Source organism: Brassica napus, chromosome C7 (genome assembly GCF_020379485.1).
Source record: "Brassica napus cultivar Da-Ae chromosome C7, Da-Ae, whole genome shotgun sequence".
NCBI classification, from domain to species: domain Eukaryota; kingdom Viridiplantae; phylum Streptophyta; class Magnoliopsida; order Brassicales; family Brassicaceae; genus Brassica; species Brassica napus.
This window is the reverse complement of record NC_063450.1, coordinates 20127183-20151639: the sequence shown is the minus strand read 5'-3', so window position 1 is coordinate 20151639 and position 24457 is coordinate 20127183. Positions and strand designations below refer to the sequence as shown.

The 24457-nt window shown below is 33.7% G+C and overlaps 1 protein-coding gene and 1 long non-coding RNA gene across 2 annotated transcripts; both read left to right on the top strand.

Annotated features, from left to right (window-relative positions):
• Positions 1-2091: 2091 nt before the first annotated feature.
• Positions 2092-4190, top strand: LOC125590241. Its single transcript, XR_007326541.1, has 3 exons — positions 2092-3386; positions 3464-3919; positions 4035-4190. It is a non-coding gene; the product is annotated as an uncharacterized LOC125590241 (long non-coding RNA).
• Positions 4191-22373: 18183 nt separating this feature from the next.
• Positions 22374-23755, top strand: LOC106393659. Its single transcript, XM_048764054.1, has 2 exons — positions 22374-23084; positions 23189-23755. Exons 1-2 carry the CDS (start codon positions 22374-22376, stop codon positions 23753-23755), a joined length of 1278 nt encoding a protein of 425 aa, XP_048620011.1.
• Positions 23756-24457: the final 702 nt, after the last annotated feature.

The window sequence follows — 24457 nt, the reverse complement described above, 5'->3', positions numbered from 1 at the left end:
AACAATATTATAAATAAACAAAAGGTTTTGTTTTGATGTATATGCTTAATATAAATTAATGATATTCACCTAGTCAATACTATTAAAACAAAATCACAAAGGTAGACCCAACTTGTCTTTAGGTAAAATATTTTTTTTTTAAAACTATACCTTATAATATTTTAATCAAATACATTAATATTAATAACAACATATCTTTAAATCTAAAATCTAGTCTAACTATGGCAAATATTAACATATAAACTTGCCTAATAAATATAAAACTCGAATTGCATTTTATATTTCCAAATATTTTAGTTTGCATGTTACCTAAACAATAGCAATAATTTGTGCATAATATTTGGAAACATAATATATGCTAAAAATATAATGTTGCCAAATCTTATGAAAATTTAAAAAAAAATTAATCACAAATTAAGTACGAGACATTCAGAATTAGATGTGATATCATCCCCTAAAAGCCTATTCCATCACTTTTTTTAACGCTGCATAATTATGCTATTATAAATTACGAAAATATTACAAACGATTCTACAGCCAACAATTCTACATGTTTTATGAGGATTCACGTATTGACTGCATCACCTGAACCGTCCTATATGATCTATGCTTGACGGTACTCCTTGCACCATGCTATAGATCTCCCGTTTTCTTTGGAAATCAAAACTCAGACCTATTGGTGTACAAACATTAATGAACACTTAGTCAAACCACTGGACCTATAGAGCATACCCAGTAAAACTTACAAGTAGCCCAGATATAAAGATGGCGACTAGAGTTGTTGTTTCCATTATTATATAATTGAAAGACCACAATGGATCTACGCTAAGATCGTTTATTTACAACGGAATAGTATACAAAGTCAACGTATCGTAATGAATACAAAATAAAATTTATGTCTACACAAAATGTTGAAAATAGTTCTAGATCTGGTCCAAAAAGCACTACTGTAGGAAAGTTATTGAAACCGTTGAATTCTGAATATGGTAAAATAACTCCTGGATGGGGAACGACCCCTTTGATGGGTGTTGCAATGACGCTATTTGCGGTATTCTTATCTATTATTTTGGAGATTTATCACTTCCACATTCCATCACCTTTCTAAACAAAAATAATAATTGGCACCTGTTACGAGATCACTAATTTCACTAGTGTCCAATATATCTGTATTAAATGGATCCTTATTCGTTTTTAACACTGCCGTAGACTTTTAAAAAAGTGTTAAGCAGGACAAATTGCTTCTTTTTAATGGATAGAAATTGTTTTTTCTTTTAACTTCATATTGTTAAATGACATTAATAAATGATATTAAATTTGGTTACAAATCATAAATATGATCACGCCACACGTTTAATATCTGTTATATTACATTAGTTTTGAGATTATACTATTTGAATACTATAATTCTAAAAGATATACATCTAGATTTCTTTTCAAACCATTTATAAATATTGAGTGCCGCAATAAATAAAGTTAAAATATTTTATTTCAAATGAAACATATTAAATTAGTGGGTTACTCTAATGTATCTTCATTATATAAATTACATTGGTTAAATCAAATTAAAATTTTAAAATAAAATATTATGATATTAATATTTTTAAATATATATATATACACCAAAAATAAAAATATTAGAAAAAGTATCGAAATATCTAATATATTCTTTACATGGTATGTCTTTAGAATATGTTAAAATTTAATAAACTTTATAATATATACTCTCTTTGTTTCATAATAAGTGTCATTTTAATTTTTTTTCTTGTTATAAAAAAGTGTCATTTTAAAATTGCAATCCAAATTATACTTATTTTTAACTGAAAATTAATTGAAAACTGTATTGATTTTATAAATATTTTTTTTATCTCAAATACTATTGGTCAGAGAAGTATAATTAATAAAAATTTACATATATTTTCGTCACTTTCTTAATTTGTGCGAAAAATGTCAAATTGACATTTATTTAGAAACGAGAAAGTATGTACCAAAGCAAAAATATTAACACACAAACCAAAATGTCAAAAGTTAAAGTTTTGTAGAAAATAATTGTAATGAATCTGTGCAGTTTAGGACGGGTGCACGGGTGAATAACACAATTTAAGGTAGGTGCCGTAGGGGTGTCAAAACCGATAAAATTTAATGGGTCAACCAAACCAATCAAAACTATGGATTTTAATAGATAGAATAATTGGGTACATATGTGTTGATGGATTAAATGGGTTAATGGACTCAGTGGATTAGGTTAAAATGGTTTAGATTGTAATGGATAATGAGTTATCCATAACCAAACCAATAAAAATTTATAACAAACAAAAACTCAAATCAAATATATAAACAAAAAATAACCAAACCAAATTTCTAAACCAATTTTACTACACCAAATTCTATTTATTTTTTCATATATATAACTAAATTTTAATAAACTAAAGAGAAATTTTCTAGGATAGACCTAAAAAAGTTTTTATCATAAATATAAACTTTAAAAACAAAAATGACCAAAATAGACTTAAATATTTTATTAAAAGAAGTAAATATACACTTATACCCCTAGGGTTAATTAATCCAGACATTAGGGTTTAGAGTTAAGGGGTGAGGTTTAGGGTTTAGGATTTAGGGTTTAGGGTTTACAGTTGAGGAGTGGGGTTTTGGGGATAGGATTTCAAATTTTAAAAAATAAAAAAGAAATTAAAAATTTAAAATAAAAAATAAAAAATGTAATTTTAGTCATTTTAGTTTTTGATGTCTATTTTTGTGACATAAACCTCTATCTAAGAGAATTACCCCGAACTAAATCTAACCCAATTATTCAGTATCTTATACAATAAATGAGGCTTTTTTCTCTCCATAGGGCATAGGGCGTTTGATGACACATGGCATCTAATACTTATACGTTGTGTTTCGTTTTAATGATTTCGGTTGGACTTTTAGATTCCAGGCCCAGTAATGATGTTTGTCCCTTCGTCACTTTGCTGACGACGAAACTTCCGGAAATTGTGATCGACGAATGTCTTTACGTTCCCTTCTCCATAACGGCGCATTAATTCCTATTTTGCGCCCAGCTTCTGCGTAATTAACCTACTCTTCCACTCTGCATCATTCAATCGATTTCATAGCATCCCCAAAATAACCGACTCAAGCTTCGACTATAAATATCCTCAATTTGAGCCATGAACAGCACAGCTTCGATGAGATTAATAAGAATAGTCTATTCTACTTACGGATTACTGCGATGGCGAATTCCTTTATCCTCCTTGCCGATTTGAAAGATAGGCGCTGCTCCAACATTGCAGAGGTTCATTTGCTGAGGTTTTGGGAGGCGAGATGGGTCATGTGCGAAGAGATATTGTGATACCTTAGCGTTGTACCCGGTAACTATGATCCGACAGGTAACGACCGCATTTTCTAAACCTCTCTGCATTGCCACAAAATAAAAAAACCATCTGAGGTTTTATCTTCTTAATAGATTGCTGCAGGTGGTACTCACTCTATAGTTTGATACGCGAAGGTTATGTGTGGACTTGGGGTCATCCGTGACCTCCCCATGACATTGTATAGATTAAAATTAAAACTCACAAAAAGGCATTTGGTGCATTATTTGGCTACTACTTGAATGTTCGATTTTGGTTTCCTCTCTACTGAAGAAAACAAATATTTGTTCCAGTGTTCAAGGTCCTCTGTCGGAGCATTTTGTAATGTGGCTCTTGAATAAGATGGGAGGCTCTTCGCACGACCCCTCATCATGTCCAAGTCCAAGGCCTCGATGATCTCACTTTGATTTGTTTCTTTCTCTTCCTTTTATTGATTCATTTTCTACTCACTAAAACCTTCAAAAGGGGACTCTGTTGTCAACTTATCTCTCTTTAAACTCATTTTTAGGTTGATATTGATGCGGGTGGCTTGCATTCAACTTCTTTAACTGGTAAAGGAGAGATATTAAAAAGTGTTCTCAAAGTTTATTTCCTTCTCATTCTCACCATGTGCTAGATCCTCCTTTTGATCAAGAATAGTTATTTGTTTGGTCTTTTAATTTTTAGCTAGGTGGACGGTTGCGGAAGAGAGAACACGGAAGACTCGGGTTAGGTGACAATGACAAGATCAGCAAAATAGTTCCACAGAGAGTTAATCTTCTCTCTGACAAAAATATCCTGCATGTTTTTTTTTTTTTTTTTTTTTTTTTTTGTTAAACTGCATGTTGTAAAGCCTTAAACTTTAATTATCTTTAGATCTCTAAAAGAGGATCTCATTCATGTAAAGAAGCGTTAACCTTTAATGATCAATAACCTTTTTACAGATACGTTTCTTGCGGCTGAACACATTCCGTTGCTTTGAAAAGAGATGGCAAAATATTATCGGCTGCTCTCTTGAAACCCAAGAAATGTGCTTTAAGGTTTACTTCATAAGTAAAGAGTCATTTTCCTATCATTATCTTTGTGATCAGATTGGTAGAGGAGATCATGGCAGACAGTTATGGAAAGAATGTAACACCTGGACAGCCATTGGAGTTGTTTATATATTTCACCACCTGAAAGAAGCTTTAATAACGCCAGAAAGAAGTAAGGAAAATGGTCAGCTGCTTGCGGTGGGCTCCATAGTCTTGCCATCGTGGAATGTATGTCTGATAATATTTGATCCTCCGGTCACATAACAAGTTACGAAGACAAGAAAGAAATATGTTGCAGGAATCAAGGCAAAAGGAGAGTATGCTTTATTAAAAGGTGGAGGGGGAAGAGAGAACGTAATCACCATTTCATAGTTATCGGAATTGATACCAGTAAATGAGGAAAAGCATGATGGCACAAGCTCTGGAAGACTGGAACCATCGGGGTTTAGATCCTTGCCGCAGGATAAGCACTGGCTAGCGACTATGATAGTGACATGAGTACATGACTGGTCATGAGAATCACAAACACACCAGCTCCAAAACTGTCTTTAGCGGCTTGCTTGATAACCTCGGTTATATTCTCTTCATCTGTTCATTGAGGAATTAAGGCACAAATTATTAGAAAAGAAATTTTATATTAATTCAACATAACTAAATATAATAAACAGTTTCCAGACAACTAATAAACAATATATCTATTATACTTTAACAATCAATCATTAATTCATTTACGGAACAACTTGAAAAATTAAAATTAAAGATATTCCTACTAAAAAATCAAAATGAAATTAAAATAAAAACCAAAGCAATATAACAAGAAAATAATAAATTAATAGAGTAAAACAATAAAATATATAGTGTTGAAAAATATGACAACTTATACACTTTCCATTCATCAAATAAATACAACTAAAAAATTTTACTTCAAACAAAAAACTGTTTTTGATCATTAAACTAGATTTTTTTTTTGAAAATAACCAATTGTACACACATCACATTCATCAAAGACAATATATAACAGTCTTGGCAAGATGTCTCTCAAAGATTAACGTTGAAACTCACTACATCAAAAGAATCCGATGGTGTTTTCAAAACAATAACACAATTTCTAAAACAAATGGCATGTTTGTGTAGCAATAATCTATCTAGCATAATAATAATGTTATAAATGAGAGATATGGAGGTTTGGAAAACATATTTAGAGAATTTCATATGGAAACAAAACAAAACAGAAAGAGATCAATGTTGAAGATGCATCAAATAATCATAACAACAATGATTGAGAGTTACAAGGCTTTTGGTGACACTAAAGAATATGGAACCAACAATAATATACAATCGCAACAACATAGAAAACAGATCTACCATCTGCTAATACTACAAACAAATTAAAAAGTGTGTATTAATGATAATAAACGAACAAAACTAAGTTGTTAAAAAAAACAACAAAACTAAGTTATATAAGTTTAAAATCACAGCACATATAGTATTAATTTTTTTATAATTAATCAATATAAAAAATTTATACCACATATAAGAACATGAAGAGAAAACAATTAGAACATACGTTAAATGGCATGAATTTAAAAAAAAAATGGACACAAAAATAATTCCAAAAACGAAATTCAAGTAGCAAAGATGACATGTTACTCTTATTCAACAATAGTGTAGAAAAAATGGCCAAACACATGCAAGAAATAACATTTGTTTCCTTTACAAAAATACAATTGAAAGAGTTGGTAATTGTTATATTCGGGTTTAATTATGGGCTTCCAACTTAAAATCAATTGGTGATTAGTGGATTGTCCCTAACCTTTTATATATTATTTAATGTCCCTTAGAATTCCCGATATGGGATATATATCACTAATATCCTTCCTCGAGATGATGGCTCTTATTGGCCAGAAATCTCGGAATTTTAGGACATTTATGTTCGGTCGAGCGAGTTTAACACAACTTTTATACCCGGTTGGAAGAGTTAATCACGATCTTTATACCCTGTCAGAAGGGTTAATTTAAATTTTAATTAGGAGTTTATGGTATTTAGGATCTGGGCTCTGATGTCATGTTAGATTCAGGTTTAATTATGAACTTCCAACTTAAAACCAATTGGTGATTAGTAGATTGACCCTAACCTTTTATATATTACTTAATGTCTTTTAGAATTCCCGATGTGGTGGGATATATATCCCTAATAATAATAAAAAAAATTAGACAATATAATAACAAAGGTTATATAAAGAATACTAAATACTAAATACTAAATAATATAGAAATTTTGCTAACGGCACAAATCCTAGTATATATAAATTTGTTATGTAAAAAGCTCTCTGGCGAATGGCGAATGACGATTGAAACGGCGATTTAGGGTTTCTATGATTTTTCGTGGATGGGATCCGAGAATTGATTCGGAATCTCCAATACCTGTGGTCTGTTCTCAAAAGGTTGATGTGGGGAAGAAAGGAAAACGAGATCGAGATCTGACAAGATCGAGTTCAGAGGATTTACACGGTTCTGGTTTGGATAAAGGAAGGAAGGGATCCGGAAGATGGAGGAAATCATCAATACTTTCGAATTGGATTTGGATCTGGATATCGGTCACCATCAAGGCAATATCACAGATCCGCAGGGGTATGTTTCCAGTTGTTCTAAACAGTTGGAGGAGAAGGGTACATCAAACCCCAAACAAGGGCCACCAAAAACCTAGTTTTATGAATCAAGTCAATCTACTTGAGTGGTTATGCCAGCAGGTTATGGGCATGGTTTCTGTTTTCAAGCTTTTAATCTTTCTAATAAGCTCTATGAGCATCTTGGTTTCTTCTATTTTAGGAGTTGGTATGGTTTCATTCTTATTCTGTTATGCTTGGTGGTATCCAATAAGTCATGTTTTACGTATGCAATGGAATAAAATTTATGTTTTGGATTGTTTGGTATGGTGTTTTTTGGAAAGGAATGACATAAAAAGAATTCCCAGATGGTTAAGTTTGATGATTGAGGATTGGCACCAATGGATAATAATTTTGTTATTAGACTTCGTAGGTTTTATTTTGAGGTTGTTCTCAGTGTCTGAGAAGTGGAGTGTTTGGTCTCATCAAACCAAACACAAGTAAGATCACCTTACACCTATTCTAGGTTCGGGAATATGCAAATTATTGGTGTCTATAGTGGTCAACAAAGGGCTCAACCAAACGGATATTATGATTTTTATGTGTGCCTCCTTGTTGTGATTGCTATGAGGTTTGGTGGTCCACACATGTTTACGGATTGGAGAAAAAAAAATGGAATTGTTGGTTATTTCTTCTTGCTTCTAGTCTTGATAAATCATTATGGTGATTGTTTCATCTTATTTAATGTCGTTCTATATTGGTGTTTGGTCATATGTTGGAAAATTTGTGAGAAACTTGGAAGTTGGTGTTTTCTTTGGAGGTTTCAAGGAAAATTCTTATGGGATGGGGAGATAGTAAAGTTAATAAGCTTGAAGGCATTAACGTGGAGGAGAACCTACTTACTATGGGGGTTGGAGAATTCAGGGTATCATTAAACCCAATTTAGTCAGCTCAAAGGAGCCTTTCTATATATTTTTTAAATGAGAGAACTAAGTTGGAATTTCCGAGGAATGAGAAGTAAGTGGACTATAAGTTATTTAACGGAGATATGGCATAAAAATAAGCTGGATTTTTTTATTTTTATCGGAGACAAATCAAGAGTTTGAGTTTGTCCAGAAATTTCAATCTCATTTCGGATTTGATAATCTGGTCACAGTGGATCCAGTGGGACGAAGTGGTGGACTAGCACTTTATTACAATAATGAGTATCAAGTCGATGTTTTATATTCAAGTAATCGAATGATAGATGTGGAAGCAGTGGCTCTTGGGAAAACGGTATATATGACATTTGTGTATGGAGATCCAGTTCAAGGCCTACGAGAACAAGTGTGGGAACGTTTAACTAGATATAGAATTTTGCGATCCGAACCTTGGTTTATTATTGGTGATTTAAATGAGATCACAGGAAATCATGAAAAAGAAGGTGGAGCTTTGAGAAGTGCGACCTCATTTGTTCCTTTTAACAATATGATAAGGAATTGTGGTTTACTTGAGTTTCCTGCCAAAGGAAATAAGTTGTCATGGCAAGGAAGAAGAGGCAAAGGAAAAGGGGCAGTAATGGTTAGATGTCATTTAGATCGTGCATTAGCGAATGAGGAGTGGCACACGCTATTCCCCTGTTCTTATACATAATATTAGGGATGGTGGCATCGGATCACCGTCCAGTGGTGGCTTACTTAGAAGATAAAGTTCTCAGAAGAAAAGAGCAGTTTAGATTTGATAAGAGATGGGTTGGACAAGAAGGCCTTATGGAATCAATTACAATGGGATGGTCCGATAATAGTGAAGGAACAAGAACTGGTATAGTGGCAAAAATTAGTAATTGCCGCCATGAAATAGCCAAATGGAGGAAAAATAATCCACCTTATGGGAAGGAAAAAATATCAGACTTACAGAAAGCTCTTGAAGAGGTACAAACAGATGATACTAGATCTCAGGAGGATATTATGGAGGAGGATATTATGGAGGTGTCTAGGAAGTTGCAAGAGGCATACAAGGACGAAGAGGAGTACTGGCATCAGAAAAGTAGAAATATATGGTATTCATCTGGAGACCTCAATACAAAATTCTATCACGCTTTAACTAAGCAACGAAGGGTCCGTAATAGGATCGTAGGGCTATATGATGTTGAGGGAAATTGGATTACAGAGGATAATGGAGTAGAGAAAGTTGCGGTTGACTATTTTGAGTATTATTTACTACAACTTCACCATCGGAGTTTGACGATTTTCTCTCAGAGGTAACACCAGGCATAACTCCACAAATGAATCAACGATTATTGAGGATAGCGACAGAGGATGAGGTCAGAGAGACTCTGTTTTTGATGCATCCAGAGAAGGCACCAGGACCAGATGGCATGACAGCTCTCTTTTTTCAACACTCATGGCATATTATTAAGAGAGATTTGGTGGAGATGGTGAATGATTTTTTGGTTTCTGGAGAAATGGATTCAAGGTTAAATATTTCTAATATATGTATGATTCCAAAGACAGAGAGACCTACAAGGATGACGGAGCTGCGACCTATCAGTTTATGTAATGTAGGGTATAAAATTATTTCGAAGGTTTTGAGTCAATGTTTGAAGTTGTTGCTACCCTCTCTCGTATCAGAAACGCAATCGGTATTTGTGGCTGGGCGACTGATTTCTGATAATATTCTTATAGCACAGGAAATGTTTCATGGATTACGGACTAATGAGGCGTGTAAAGGAAAGTATATGGTAGTCAAAACGGATATGAGTAAGACCTACGATAGGGTAGAATGGGAGTTTATTAAGGCAATAGTACAGAAAATGGGGTTTCATGATCATTGGATTAAGCTAATGGTGGAGTGTATATCATCGGTTCAATATCAGGTCCTTTTAAATGGCCAACCTCGGGGCCTCATTGTGCCACAAAGGGGTTTAGGTCAAGGAAATCTTTTATCTCCCTATTTATTTATTCTGTGCACCGAGGCTTTGATAGAAAGTATTAAGAAGGCGGAGAGGGAGAAACAATTAACAGGAATAAAGGTGTCCAGAGCATGCCCTTCAATATCACATTTGCTTTTTGCAGACGATAGTCTCTTTTTTGTAAAGCTCAAAAGGAAGACTGTCACACCATTCTCAGGATTTTAAAGGAATATGAGATAGCTTCAGGTCAACTAATAAATTTTGATAAGTCTTCAATTCAATTTGGGCACAAGATCGAAGAATCTATCAGACATGAGCTAAGAGATATTTTGGGCATACAAAATTTGGGAGGGATGGGAACTTATCTAGGCCTGCCGGAAAGTCTTGGGGGTTCTAAGATACAAGTTTTTGTCTTCGTACAGGATCAGCTAAATAATAGGGTCAATGGCTGGACTTTTAAGTTCTTTACGAAAGGAGGAAAGGAAGTGATCATCAAATCAGTGATTACGGCTTTGCCAAATCATGTGATGTCTTGCTATCGTTTACCCAAGGCTACTGCCAAAAAACTGACGAGTGCGGTAGCACAATTTTGGTGGAGCCCTAGCGGTAATACAAGAGGAATGCATTGGAAATCATGGGATAAAGTATGTATTAGTAAGGACGATAAAGGTTTAGGGTTTAAAGATATCACTGATTTCAACACAGCGATGCTTGGTAAACAATTATGGCGGCTGATAGAGAAGCCAAATACTTTATTTTCTCGAGTTTTTAAAGGTCGGTATTACAGGAATGAATCACCCCTGGATCCGATTCGTTCATATTCTCCATCATATGGCTGGCGGAGTATTGTATCTGCTAGATCTCTGGTAAGCACATGACTAATCAAAAGGGTGGGAACATGATCCTCTATATCCGTATGGAATGATCTTTGGCTCCCAACCACTCACCCGAGACCAGCTAATAAAAATCAACACAATCTTTACCCAGACCTTACAGTGGATTCTCTTATTGATTCTCATTTGCGAAGATGGAATTCGCTGGCGCTTCGGGCTTTGGTGGACCCACATGATGTGAAATTGATAGAAAGTATACCACTGAGTAGAACTCGGATGGCAGATCAAGAAGAATGACATTTCACAAATAATGGAAAATATACGGTTAAATCTGGATATCAGGTTGAAAGGATATACCCAGATAAGGAAAACCACCATTTGTGGATCCACGGTGGATATTTTGAAGGCATATTGTTGGAAAATACGGTGTCCACCGAAAATAAAGCATTTTCTATGGCAATTGGTGACAGGGTGGGTAGCAGTTAAGAAGAATTTGCATATGCGAGGGATACCCGGAGATATCTGTTGTGCAAGATGTGGAGCTGAGGAGGAATCGTTCAACCATGTTTTTTTTTGAATGCCCTCCTGCACTTCAGGTAGGCTCTTTCAAAGATTCCAACAAATCCAGCTATGTTTCCGACAAGCTCTCTTTGTGAACATGGATCATCTCTTTTGGAGAGTTGTTCCACAGATGGAGGATCATCAGTTTGGATGGATACTATGGTACATCTGGAAAGGAAGAAATAATAAAGTCTTTAGTAATCTGGATGTGGATCCTCTGGATACCCTTAAACTGGCAGAAACGGAATCAAAACTCTGGGCTAGGCACAAATATTAAATGACAAAAAGAGGACTCCACATGTAGAGGCTACGATTCTTCCGTCAATTCCAGGAAGATGGTGTTTTACGGATGGTTCCTGGAAAGATAATGATATTTTTTCAGGTCAAGGATGGTACAGTACCTTAGAAGGACTTGAGGGCTTGATGGGGACAAAGAATGTCCGGGCTTCCCTCTCTCCTCTTCATGCAGAGATGGAAGCGTTACTATGGGCAATGGAATGCATGAAAAACTTACGACAATTTCAGGTTATGTTTGCAACGGGTTGTTCTCAATTGGTGAAGATGGTTTCAAAACCAGAAGAATGACCAGCGTTTGCAAGTTATTTGAAATATATAAACAGCCTGAAAGAGAGTTTTTTCCGAGCAGAGATTATCTATGTACCAAGAACGCAGAACAAGAAGGCGGATAGCTTAGCCCGCAGTGCTAGGAAGGAAACGTCTTTTGTAGTTCACATGGATCAAGATATCTCAGTTTAGCTTAGCCCGCAGTGTTAACACCCAGTTTTTCATATATATATATAAAACTATTATATGTTGATTTTTTTAATAAGCCAAATTTAATCATAAATTTTGCCAAAATCATAAAATCAAGTTTTCCACCAAAACTCTAAATTGTATCTTTTTCATCAAAACGTAAATCTCATTTTCCCACAGAAACGACATAATCATGTTTACTGCCAAAACCACAAAGTCTTGTTTTCTCGTTAAAACCAGAAAATCGTATTTTCTGCCAAAACCGCAAAGTCGTATTTTCCAGCCAAAATCGTAAAATTGAGTTTTCCGCCAAAACCGCAAAGGCGTGTTTTCCCGCCAAAACCGTAAAATCAAGTTTTCCCGCCAAACCACAAAGTTGTGTTTTCCCACTAAAACCGTAAAATCAAAATTTCCCGCCAAAACGACAAAGTAGTGTTCTCCCGCCAAAACCATGAAACTAAGTTTCCCGCCAAAACCGTAAAATCAAGTTTTCCAGCCAAAACTGTAAAATTGACTTTTCTCGCCAAAACTGTAAAATTGACTTTTCTCGCTAAAATCGTAAAATTGAGTTTCCCGCCAAAACCGTAAAATCGAGTTTCCCGAAAAACTGCAAAATTGAGTTTTTCCACCAAAATCGTAAAATTGAGTTTTTCCGGCAAAACTTCAAAATCGTTTTTTCCGGTAAAACTTCAAAATCGATTTTCCTGCCAAAACGGCAAAATTGAGTTTTCCAACCAAAACCGTAAAATTGAGTTTTTCCGCCAAAACTGCAAATCGATTTTCCCGTCAAAACCGTTAAATTGAGTGTTCCCGTTAAAACCGTAAAATTGAATTTTTCCGTTAAAACCGTAAAATTAAGTTTCCCCGGAAAAAATTGTGTTTTCCGTCACAACCGAAAAATTGTTTTTTCCGCCAAACCACAAAATCGTGTTTTCTCTTGAAAACCGTAAAATTGAATTTACTTCCAAAATCACAAAATTAAGTTTTCCCGCCAAAACCGCAATATTGTATTTTCCGGCCAAAACAGTAATACTATGTTTTCTCGCCAAAACCGTAAAATTGTATTTCCGCTAAAACAAAAAATTCCGCCAAAATGTTAAATATAGTTTTCTCTATAAAATCACAAAATTATCTTCTCTGCAAAAACAATAAAATTGTTTCTAACACCAAAACCATATAATTGTATTTATCAAAGTCTAAATATTCTTTTTGTTTTCAGCCCCAATTAAAATTTTTTACTTAGTAACCATTTAAGCTATAAAATTATTGTTCATGGGTTAACCATTAAAACCATTAACTCATTAACTTAAATGAGTTATGGATTGACTCAATCCATTTGTGAAATGGATTGGTTAAAATCATAACCCATATAAGCTTAAAACCATTTGGATATGGTTTGGTTTGTGTTGGTTTACCCATTTTGACACCCTTAGATGTGCGGGTAAACCAGAAACTTCTGGGACATAAAACCTGCAGATTACATATCATACTTATTTGGTATTAATAAAACAAAGCCAAAGTGATTAATTTTGTAAATACAAAACCCAAATCTTTAAAAAGTTTGGATGTAAACAAAACCTAAATTATTCAAGCCCAATTTAATGAAATTATTAGATATGATCTGTATTTTAAATTTATTTTTGAAAAATAAAAAAATTTACAAAACTACATTAGTTTTTGAAATTCAATTATATTGTACTGCTAACTTATTAAAAGGTAAAGAATAACAATTGAAAATATGATTTTTAAAATTAAGTAAAACATACAAATGTGAAAATTTATTAATTGTAATAAAATACATTGTATTATCTAAACTTTAAGTTTAAATTTAATGTTTAAGTTTAAATCGCAGATAAGAATCTGACTTTAAAACATTAACTAGATTTTGATCCGCGCTTTCAAAGCGCGGATTTGTTTCCTTTGACATATTTATTATTATAACAAATGTGTTTATACATAAATTGTATATCAAGTGTCTTAATGATTTTTGTTACCAGTTGTTTTTTATGTTTACGTTTATTTTTCATCTATACAAAATGTTAGTATTGTGAAATAATTAATTTTTTACTGGAAACTACAGTAAGAAATTAAATTTAAAATTATTTGCGGTAAAATTAATTAAGACATGTTAATTATTTCTTGAACCGAAAGTGTGGGTTTGAATAGGAAACTGGTGCCACCTATTTATAATATCGATCTGATTTAAAGCGAGGTGCTTAGGTTTTCAGAAAAATTTGGGAAGAAAGTTGGGGGATCCTCTCTTTATTATCGAATATCTCTATCTTAATAGTATAGATTCGGAAAATCCAGTTACCATGTCAAACACAATATATTCTATGCGTGTTCATCAAGTTAATTTAATTAAATTGGAAAATCTTGTTTCTATATATTATCTTTTGAATTTATGGTATGTAGTAATTATGAAAAATGGATGTTATAAAGAATATTCTTGGAATTTATTTGATTTGAATCCGAAAATTTATGAGTTTCTATTTATTATGTTTTATATTTATATTTATATTTATATACCAAAATTGGTATGTATTTATATTTAAATATTTAAATATTATTGACTGTTTAAAAAGCCAATAACATTGAAAACCAATGATTTTGAAATATGCTAACCCAATACTATAATATTATAATTAATATTATTGAAAGATGATATTAAATATATTTTTGCAACTTCATATAAAAAAATTTTAAATAAGACATAGGCATTATAATGAACTCCAATATATTTTGTATAGTTTTTTGGACAACAGGTTTTTGATGGTGTTAATAGGGTTTGAATTGAATTAGGATTTGAATAGAGTTTTAGGGTATAGGGTTAGAACACAAACAAATTTCAACGGGTTAGTAAACATACATGAAATGAGCTTAAATTTTTGATGGATAAATTATTTAAATTATTGAGTTGTTTTGTTTAGTTGGACAAAAAAATACTTTCTAATTTGTTGGGCAATTTTTGTAATTAATTGAAAAAGTTAGGGGCATAATTATAAGAATGATTCTGCTTTAATAGTATAGATACCACATTATAAAAATTATAAATATGTAATAAGATACTTTAAAATATTTAAACTCTCAAGTATACTTATCAAAGTGCAAACGAAATCTTCACACTTTGAAACAACGTATATGACTTTTACATAAAAATATAAATCAAAAAGTTATCATGCTCTTTGGAATCACATATCAAAATCTAGTTATATATTAAAATTTAAAAACACATGAAAATCACCTAGGGTAGTTCCCGTTAAAGATGGAGACTACGAAAAGGAAAAATAGAAATTAACATTTTGGAGTAAAACGTGAAATAGGAAACTTTTGGAGGGCAAGGCTGTTCGTTCTTTCGTAATCATACCTTAGGGTTTTGTTTGTGGTATCCTCTACACTCGAGCTAATTAGAATATCATGTCTCGAATACTTTACCGCAGTCTCTTAAAGCGCTCGCTCCGGATTGATGCGTTTGTAAGCGACTTTACTTTGATTTTGATTTTTTCATAACTTTATCTTTGATTTTATTTTGATTTTGATTTTTTCATAACTTTATGTTTGATTTTTCGGTGATTCCTCTGTAGAGACAACGATTCTCCTTTTCTTCTGCGTCGTACACGCCTCCCTACCTCATATGCGGCGCATCTAAGGATTCTGGAACTCTCGTCTTCACCAATCTTGGTAACTCTGAGGTCGTGACTTCAAAAAAGAGAGTGCCTTCTGAGTTGCTTGAAGCATCAGGAACAATTGGAGCAGCCCATGGATGGGTGGGTACATTGAAGGACGGTGTCTTGTCTCTCCACGACAACCTCAACCCAAATGCATCCGACTCAAACCCCAAACAGATTTTACTACCACCTCTTCTAACTCTGCCTGATTGCCAGACCGAAGTTGTTGCTAACGTGGCAATGTCCTCTTCTTCTCCTGAGGATGACGAATGCGTTGTGGCCGTCAAGTTCTCAGGACCTCAGCTCAGCCTATGTAGGCCTGCTCATGACCCCAACTGGACCAACATAAGAGTTACAGACCACAGTTTTTTCTCTTCTCGTGTCATCTTTTCCAAAAGAGATCAGATGTTCACCTTGCTAGCCTCTGGAGGCCATCACACAGGATCCTGGGATCTCCATAAGCACAAAGACAACCCCAAGTTGCAGAAGTTGAATTTTCAAAACCTTCCCGCCTTCACAAAAATTATAGCCAACCTTATTGATTCATCTTACATCACCGAACACTTGGTAGAGTCATCGGCTGGCATAACTTACTTGGTAAAGTGGTACGTGCATAGCACGGTAGATGATGATACAAGGGATGTGAAAACGAAAGGTTTGGTTGTGTTCAGGCTAGACCAAGAAGGAAATGCATTTTACACCAATGACATTGGAGATGTCAACATTTTCATATCAAAGAATGAACCTTTTTGTCTCTCCGCTAGCTCCTACCATGATCTTGAACCTAATACCGTATTTTTAGTTGATTCTGATGAGTTTGGTTTTATCAATCTCTCAGAATCTGCCAACACCTCAAACGTCTCAGCTAGTCTCTCCTTCAAGGCACCTTACCTCATTCCTCCTCAAAAACTAAATCATGGTTTGTATTTGGGTAACTAGCCTCTCTTGCCACCTAAGACTATGGGTTGTCATCTTTTCGGCTAAACTATGGCTTTGTTTTTATGTTATCTTCTCTAATCTATTGCTCTACTGGTCACCTAAGGTTTGATAGTATGTTATGAAATTTCCACTAGCTATAATGTTATTCCAAAAAGAATTTTATATTGCTTACATGCATGCACCAAAGAGGAATGAGTTAAATTTGTGGATGCATTTGATGATTCCATGTTCTTGTATGGCACTGGTCAAAAATTCAAAGAAGAAAAAGACAGCTTTCCGAACATTAACATAACCAAAATGTCTAAAACTAATTAAGCAGTTGTAGGACACTACCAGGAAATTGGAGACTTTTTAAATATCAAGTTTTTTAAGGCCACTTTTGAATCCTCCTCAAGAGATATTAAGAAAAAGGTTGGACACACGAAAAAACCTGTTTTCATTATGGTAAATTAGTAATGAAATAAAAAAATTTATGTACGATGGAAAAAAAATTGGTAAAAATTATTTAATAAATTAGTTTATATGTTTTGCAGGTTAACTTTTACGCGGAGCAATGTCCCTTAATTTGAAATAACGATGGCCAGCTTCTCTTTGATGTCGTCTTCATGCTCACTCATATTGCTTGTGCCCTCTTCTCAAATACTTCTCCTGGTCTCCCACGATAGATATGCAGCAGGCTTTTAGGTTACAGTTGTGGAAAGATGCGATGCATCAAAGGTGAAAATGCATTACAGGGCGAGATCTCTATTGGCAAGAACGCATTACTTGACCTTTGCATCTCTTTATGCATTGGTTTGTCAAGTTCTCTGCCAAAGGAGATTTAACCGGTAATTCTCCTGCGCAAATAATTCAACTATTCACATGTGATCTACCAATCAAACCCTGCAGAGAAGTAAACTACATTTTTGTTGTTTTTGTATGGTCATTGGTTTATGTTCATACGTGGAGCCAGAGGCGGATCCACGTTATAGAATAGGGGGTCATCTGACACATGTTTAATTTTATATCTTTGTGTTTGAATAACAATTAAGGAAAAAGACTGTAGCTGAGTTGGTCTTTTCCTCTACAGCTGACAGACATTTTCCCGGTTCAATTTCAGCCTCTTGCATTTTGATTGTTTATTTTTTTCTATATGAATTATGTGACACCTCTTAAAATCAAATTTGGGTCCGCCACTGCGTGGAGCCCGTGGAGGGTGTGGATATCTATATTCCTCTTTGTATGAATATAGTAGGTGAGACACATTTAATCAAGTAAAAACTTTGGTTAGAATTATGCTATGTCTTTTGCTCCAACATCTGTGTAAACCAAAATTCGCACTATCAATATTTGTTACGAAAAAATTAAAGCTTTAACAGGTGTCGGGATTTCTTCAGAGCCAAAGACAAGTAATCAACAAAAATGCTAGAAAATAGTAAAATAATATGAAAAACGAATTTGAAGAAATTAGACTTCATTTCGAGTTCACATAAGCACTCCCGAGACAAAATCGTACAAGATGTTCATCTGGAAGAGAAAGTAGAACGGAAATATTGAAGCACATGCAATAAAAACATATCTTACAAGCTAGAGGAACCACTTATGGCGTAAAAAACCTACGCGATTCGCAGCTCGTTTAGCATGTCCCAAAGCATCGAACGCAATTCATAAATTATAACAGAGAAGACAACAGAAGACAAAATTGAACAGAGAGAAACGAAAATGTCTAGCTTATCCAACCCTAATTCTTCTTTTGTTCGATAAGCTAGACATCCTCGTTTTTCTATGTTCGATTTTTTCATTTGTTGTCTTCTCTCTATTAGGGCTTCTGTCGTAGACAAAAAAAAATCAAGAGAAAAACTAACTAATGAATTATAAGAGAGCCAAATCGTTTGGCCTAAATGATTTAATTTTTTCAGTCAATTATCACGTAATACGGTTTAATTCCCACATAATATAACAAAAACTTCACCTAATCAACATGTGTCAGACAGTTTATCTTCTGTAATGTTCGACTAGCGAAAATTATGTCAATTTATATTAAAACTGGATTTCATAAGTTCATGTATTGAATTTGGATTTTGTATTAGCTGATGTATGATTTCGCACAGGTGAAGTGTATGTATTGGGACTGTTGGCCCCCTGTTGATGTATGAATTGACCGATTTCTTATTACAGGTTGTCGATAACTCATATTCCATAACGTTTGATTGACGGAAATTAGGTCAATGTATGTTAAAACTTAAAACTAAATTTTGAAAGTTCATGTATGGAAATTGATTTTTGTACTAGTTGATGTATGTTTTGGAAAAGTATAGTTTTTTTTGCTTTACCAGCAAGGTTTTTAAACCCGTTCTAAAAGCTAATACATTTTTTTCCTTAGAATATGATCTTAATGCTTAGTTCCAATAAACTAGAAGGTATCATGCGTAAATAGTTTTTAAAAGCTATAGCTATTTATTGAATTTTAATAATATTTATATATTTTATTTTCTCAGTATGAAAAATTAAAATAAATATTTATGATTTGTTTTAATTGGTTTAACAAAATTGAATTTATATTTTCTGATTTATTTAAATTTTATTATAAATTAAATTTATTATTAATTGATTTTAATTAAAATACATTCAAGAAAAACAAATTATTTACTAATTAATTCAGTAAATCGAGTAACATTCACTGAAAGAACATGTTTAATGGCGATTATACTAGAAAACAAAACTAAGTCTGAAAAAATGATTAGTTGTTTTTACATCGAGTTAAAGTACAATTCTAAAATTAATTATTTATGCTAGAAGTATAATTATCAACAAGTTTTTTTTATTTTTAAATTCTAAAGTAGGTGTGAAACCTTTTTATATTTATAGTTATGTTATTAATTAATTTTTTACTAATGATAATACACATAAGTTATTCTTGTATTTTAAGACTCTTACCCGAATTATAAACTGCATACGTGAAATTGTATATGTCCTCATCCGCTTCAAGGATTGAAAAATTGTATATATCCTCTCTACGATATGCATGGCGTCATCCGCTTCAAGGGATATTGAGAAGATGGTTTGAGCTTAGTCAAACATGAAATCTGAGACACTGTTTTTTCATTCATTTTTTATAGCATAGCATAGCATATCCCTGGTAAATGTGCCTTATAGTGATCAATAAATTTGATATTCTTTTTTTTTTTTTTTTTTTTTGTAAAACTAAATTTGATATTCTATCAAGAAAAAATTGTACATGTCAAAATAAGGTAAGAGCCATGTCACATTTTATACTAAACTATGTCATCATTTTTCTTTCAAAATCAATAAATCACTTCTCAAATAATGTCCACGGATATTTCGGATTTGATAAACTATTAAATCATTTATTATTGATAAAATTATAAAAATAATGCAATGCATTTTTTACCAAAAAAACATAAAATACTTAATACACTTACACTGAGAAAATAAATATTATTCAATACATTTTTGTAGATTAATCTAAATCCTAGAGCCTTAGTTGCAAATTCCAACTATTCCATTAAGCATTTAGGAATTAATTCAATCTAGAGAGAGAAAGCAAATAGAAACAAGACATTCCGTAATCTACGCAATCAAGATGATGATGAGTAACTAAGTAACCGAATTAGACAACTAAATCAAATAAGAGCCAATTATATAACAAGTAAAGTGATAATAATTCTATGTTAATGAACAGCAATGTTCATTGGTCTAACAGAAGCAAACATGCATTAATTAGTCTAATAACAATCTAACATTCCTAAGATTCACCAACCAATAGTATAATATTCAGTATCTTTTTAAAAATAAACCAATATCTTGAGTCATTCTATGTTTTTAAAATAAAAATGTAAAAATAAATAATAAAATAGTAATAGTTGCAAAATTTGTTTTTAAAAATACTTTTAATGTCGTAAGCAAAACACTAGACTCTAAATCATAAATTCTTTGGTAAACCCTAAACCCTTAGATAAATCCTAAAACCTAAATCAAAAATATTAAACATTAAATATTAAAAACACTAAATCCTTAATCCCAACCCCTAAACCTTTCGATAAAAATAAATAAAAATAGTAGTAGTTGCTAAAAAAAAATTAAATATTTTAACGCCATCAACAAAACACTAAACCATAAATACTAAACATTAAATCTTAAACACTAAACTCTAAACCTCTGGATAAACCATAAACTCTAAGGTTTAGGATTTATCCAAACGTTTAGGGGTTAGGATTAAGGGTTTAATGTTTTTAAGATTTAGTGCTTAGTGCTTTTGATTTAGGATTTATGATTAATCCAAGGGTTTAAGGTTTACCCAAGAGTTTAGGATTTATCCAAAGGTTTAAGGTTTAGGATTTAAAGTTTAGTGTTTTTGCTGATGGCTTTAAAAATATTTTTAAAAATATTTTTTTTGGCAACTATTACTTTTTTTATTTATTTTTTACCTTTTTTATTTTAAGAATATAATATAATTTGATAATATATTGTTTTCTTTTTAAAAATATACTGAATATTAAATAGTAGAATGCTATTGGTTGTTGAACCTATTCACCCTAGGGGGTAAACCCAAGAATAACTCTTCCTAAAATCTTTAATATTGGTTAAGCATGCTAGAGACATTGCTAGATTGACTCAAGCATTTCAACTCACATTGCCAACATGAAATGGCTTATGATCTAGATTAATAAAAATAAAATCTAATCGACCATTAAGATTACTTAGGAAGCATCAAAACAAGCAAATCTAACATTAAATACCATAGCACTTCCTAAATCACCATAAATCTGCATATCCCATAAATTCGAAAGGTAAAGTTGCTCACTAGTTATCTTGATACCCTTAAAGTCGTGTTAAGTATAAGCATAATCAAATGCTGAAGCTTTACATTCAAGGACACTTTCTAAGTTATTAATTACAGTGTAGGTTAGTTTGTGCTCTTAAGACATTTTCAGCCGAGAAAAGTGAAAAAAACCCACTTGTAAAATTTCTGTTTTGCCCTCAGCTTTAACTACATGTTACACTACCCACTAAACAAAGTAAAAGCAATGTAAATTATGCTTCTGCCATGCTTTCACCACAACCTTTGATTTTTTTTCTCAAACTATGATTTGACTTATATCTACAAAGTTTAACAGCCACTGGATTTATTTTTATAGACCCTGAATCGATGTCCTAAATTGTGTTTCTTTTCCATCAACCATTAATTTATTATTATCTTTCTCTGCACATTCTCCACCTCTCTCATCAAGCTCATGTTCATCTTTCTCACCATCACTCCGTCGTTGTCTGCGCTTCAGAAGAATTAGAGCCACCGCTTGAATCAGAGTGGGCCATAGTTAGAATATCTTAAAAAGAAGACTCAGTTGTTGAATAATTTCAAGCTTGTGGAAACTTAACATATTATTAGATGTTTAATATGTTAAGATAAACACAATAAGTTAACCTAGAAATATGAAAAGGAAGTTTTCTATTTAGATTAGGTTTGTGTTTTCCATATACCACATGCTAAAGGGAATTGTCTTATACATAAATAGAGGTGTAATGGAGAGGTGTTCCATAAGAGTTCTAAGAAGAATATTGAGAGCTTTAGTTTTGAGTAGTTTCTAAAGCAATAAAGAAAAATTGGTCTTTATAATTCTTTTGTTTCTAGAGATCTCGGAGATTTGAATTGGTATCAGAGCCTCAGGTTGGAGACTCGATCTAAGCTTAAGTTGTAGCTTAAGATCCTGGTGCTTGTGAACAAGAGACCGTGAAGTCAAGATGGCTGACGTGGCTAGGGCTCCACGCACGAAGGACCTTGGATCTGCATCCATCCAATGTCTGATGTTGACATCGACAAACTACACAGTTTGGTCGATGAAGATGAAGGTTCTACTTCATGTTCATGAAGTGTGGGACACGATCGAACCCGGTTCAGATGATCAAAAGAAGAAAGATGTTTTGATAGCTCTTTTGTTTCAATCTGTTCCAGAGACGTTGATTCTCCATGTGGGAGATCAAACTGCATCTAAAGAGATCTGGAACACCATCAAGTCGCAACACCTTGGAGCTGATCGTGTAAGGGAGGCGAGACTTCAAACGTTGATGACGAAGTTTGATAGGTTGAAGATGGATGATAACGATACAGTCGATGACTTTGCAGGGAAGATATCGAGCCTATCATCCAAAGCAACCTCGTTGGGAGAAAACATAGAAGAATCCAAGATGGTTAAGAAGTTCTTGAAGGGTCTTCCGAGATACAAGTACATTCAGATCGTAGCGTCACTTGAGAAAGTCCTAGACCTCAACAAGGCGGGTTTTGAGGATATAGTTGGAACGCTTAAGGCGTACGAGGAGCGTGTAGGAGAAGAAACTCAGAAAGAAGACCAAGGGAAGCTGATGTTTTCAAACAATGAAGAGCATAGTCAGAGGGGCTATGAGAATTCCCGTGGTAGTTTGGAAGAGAACGGATTGGTAGAGGCAGAGGTCGGGGTAGGTCACACAACAAAAACCGTGCGTCACACACCAAAGATAACAACTCAAAGAAGAATCGCTCAAAGCTGATATGTTGGAGATGTGACAAGTCTGGTCACTAGGCAGCTGTCTGTCCCGAGAAGACAGTGAAGAATCAAGAAACTAACCTAAACGAGACAGAAGAGGTCGATGCACTTTATGTACACGAGGTGGTGATCTTGAATGAAGATAAGAAAATTCCAAAGAATCTTAATATCGACAAAGAAAATGCAAGTGTCTGGTATTTGGATAATGGAGCGAGTAATCACATGATGGGAAACAAAGAGTTCTTTTCGAGTTTGAATCTAAACACCAAAGGGAAGGTGAAGTTCGGTGATGGATCGTGTGTTGACTTTGTAGAAAAGGGTGTGGTTACCTTTGTATGCAAGACTGGAGAGAAGAAGGCACTCAAAGACATATATTACATACCCGATCTGAAGCACAATATGTTAAGTCTTGGGCAAGCAACAGAGAACATATGTGACGTTCAGATGAAAGATGTCTACTTAACACTCACAGATTTGTGTGGAAGGTTGCTAGTACATGTCACAAGATCTCTGAACCGTCTCTACAAGACCCTTATGGAGATAAGCTACCCGGAGTGTTTACATGTCAAGGATGAAGATGCTACATGGAGGTGTCATGCTTGACTAGGACATATAAGCTATGGAGTGATGAATAACATGGTAAGGAAGGAGATGGCCGTAGGAATGCAAAGTGTAATACACGAACAAGGCATATGTGACGCATGTCTTGCAGGGAAGCAAACGAGACTCTCATTCCCGAGTGTAACACACGAAGAAGGCGTGTGTGACATATATATCCCAGGGAAGCAAATTAGAGACTCATTCCCGATTGAGGCCATGGTTCGTACATCAAAGCCATTGAGATTATTGCTTGGAGATTTGTGTGGACAAATCGCACCACCAACGCCATCAGATATTTGTGAGGCATTCTATCGGTTCAAAAGATTTCACACTAATATAGAAGGACAGTTTTCATCAGCTAAGTTCAATCTAGGTTGCACTGATAGAGGAGGAGAGATTGCCTCAGCTATGTTCAATCTAGGATGCACTGATAGAGGAGGAGAGTTTGCCTCAGATGAGTTCAATCTATTTTGTGAAGAAAATTGGGTTGAAGCTATGACAGCCGACTTGAAATCTATCACAAGAAATAAGATATGGGAGCTTGTAGATAGACCGACTGGTTTTGAAAAGGAAGGAGAAAAGGATCGAGTGTATGTGTTACACAAGCCTTTATATGGGTTACGCCAGACACCTAGGGCATGAAATGTGAAACTCGATCAGGTTCTCAAGGAGATGAGATTTGAGAAGTGCACGAAAGAACCATCA

Bases quoted from the DNA above. Each gene is read 5' to 3' on its own strand.
- LOC106393659 (XM_048764054.1), top strand. From the start codon at position 22,374: ATGGCTGACGTGGCTAGGGCTCCACGCACGAAGGACCTTGGATCTGCA. The intron at 23,085-23,188 runs GTAGGTCACACA...TCTGGTCACTAG, and splicing joins TGGTAGAGGCAGAGGTCGGG to GCAGCTGTCTGTCCCGAGAA.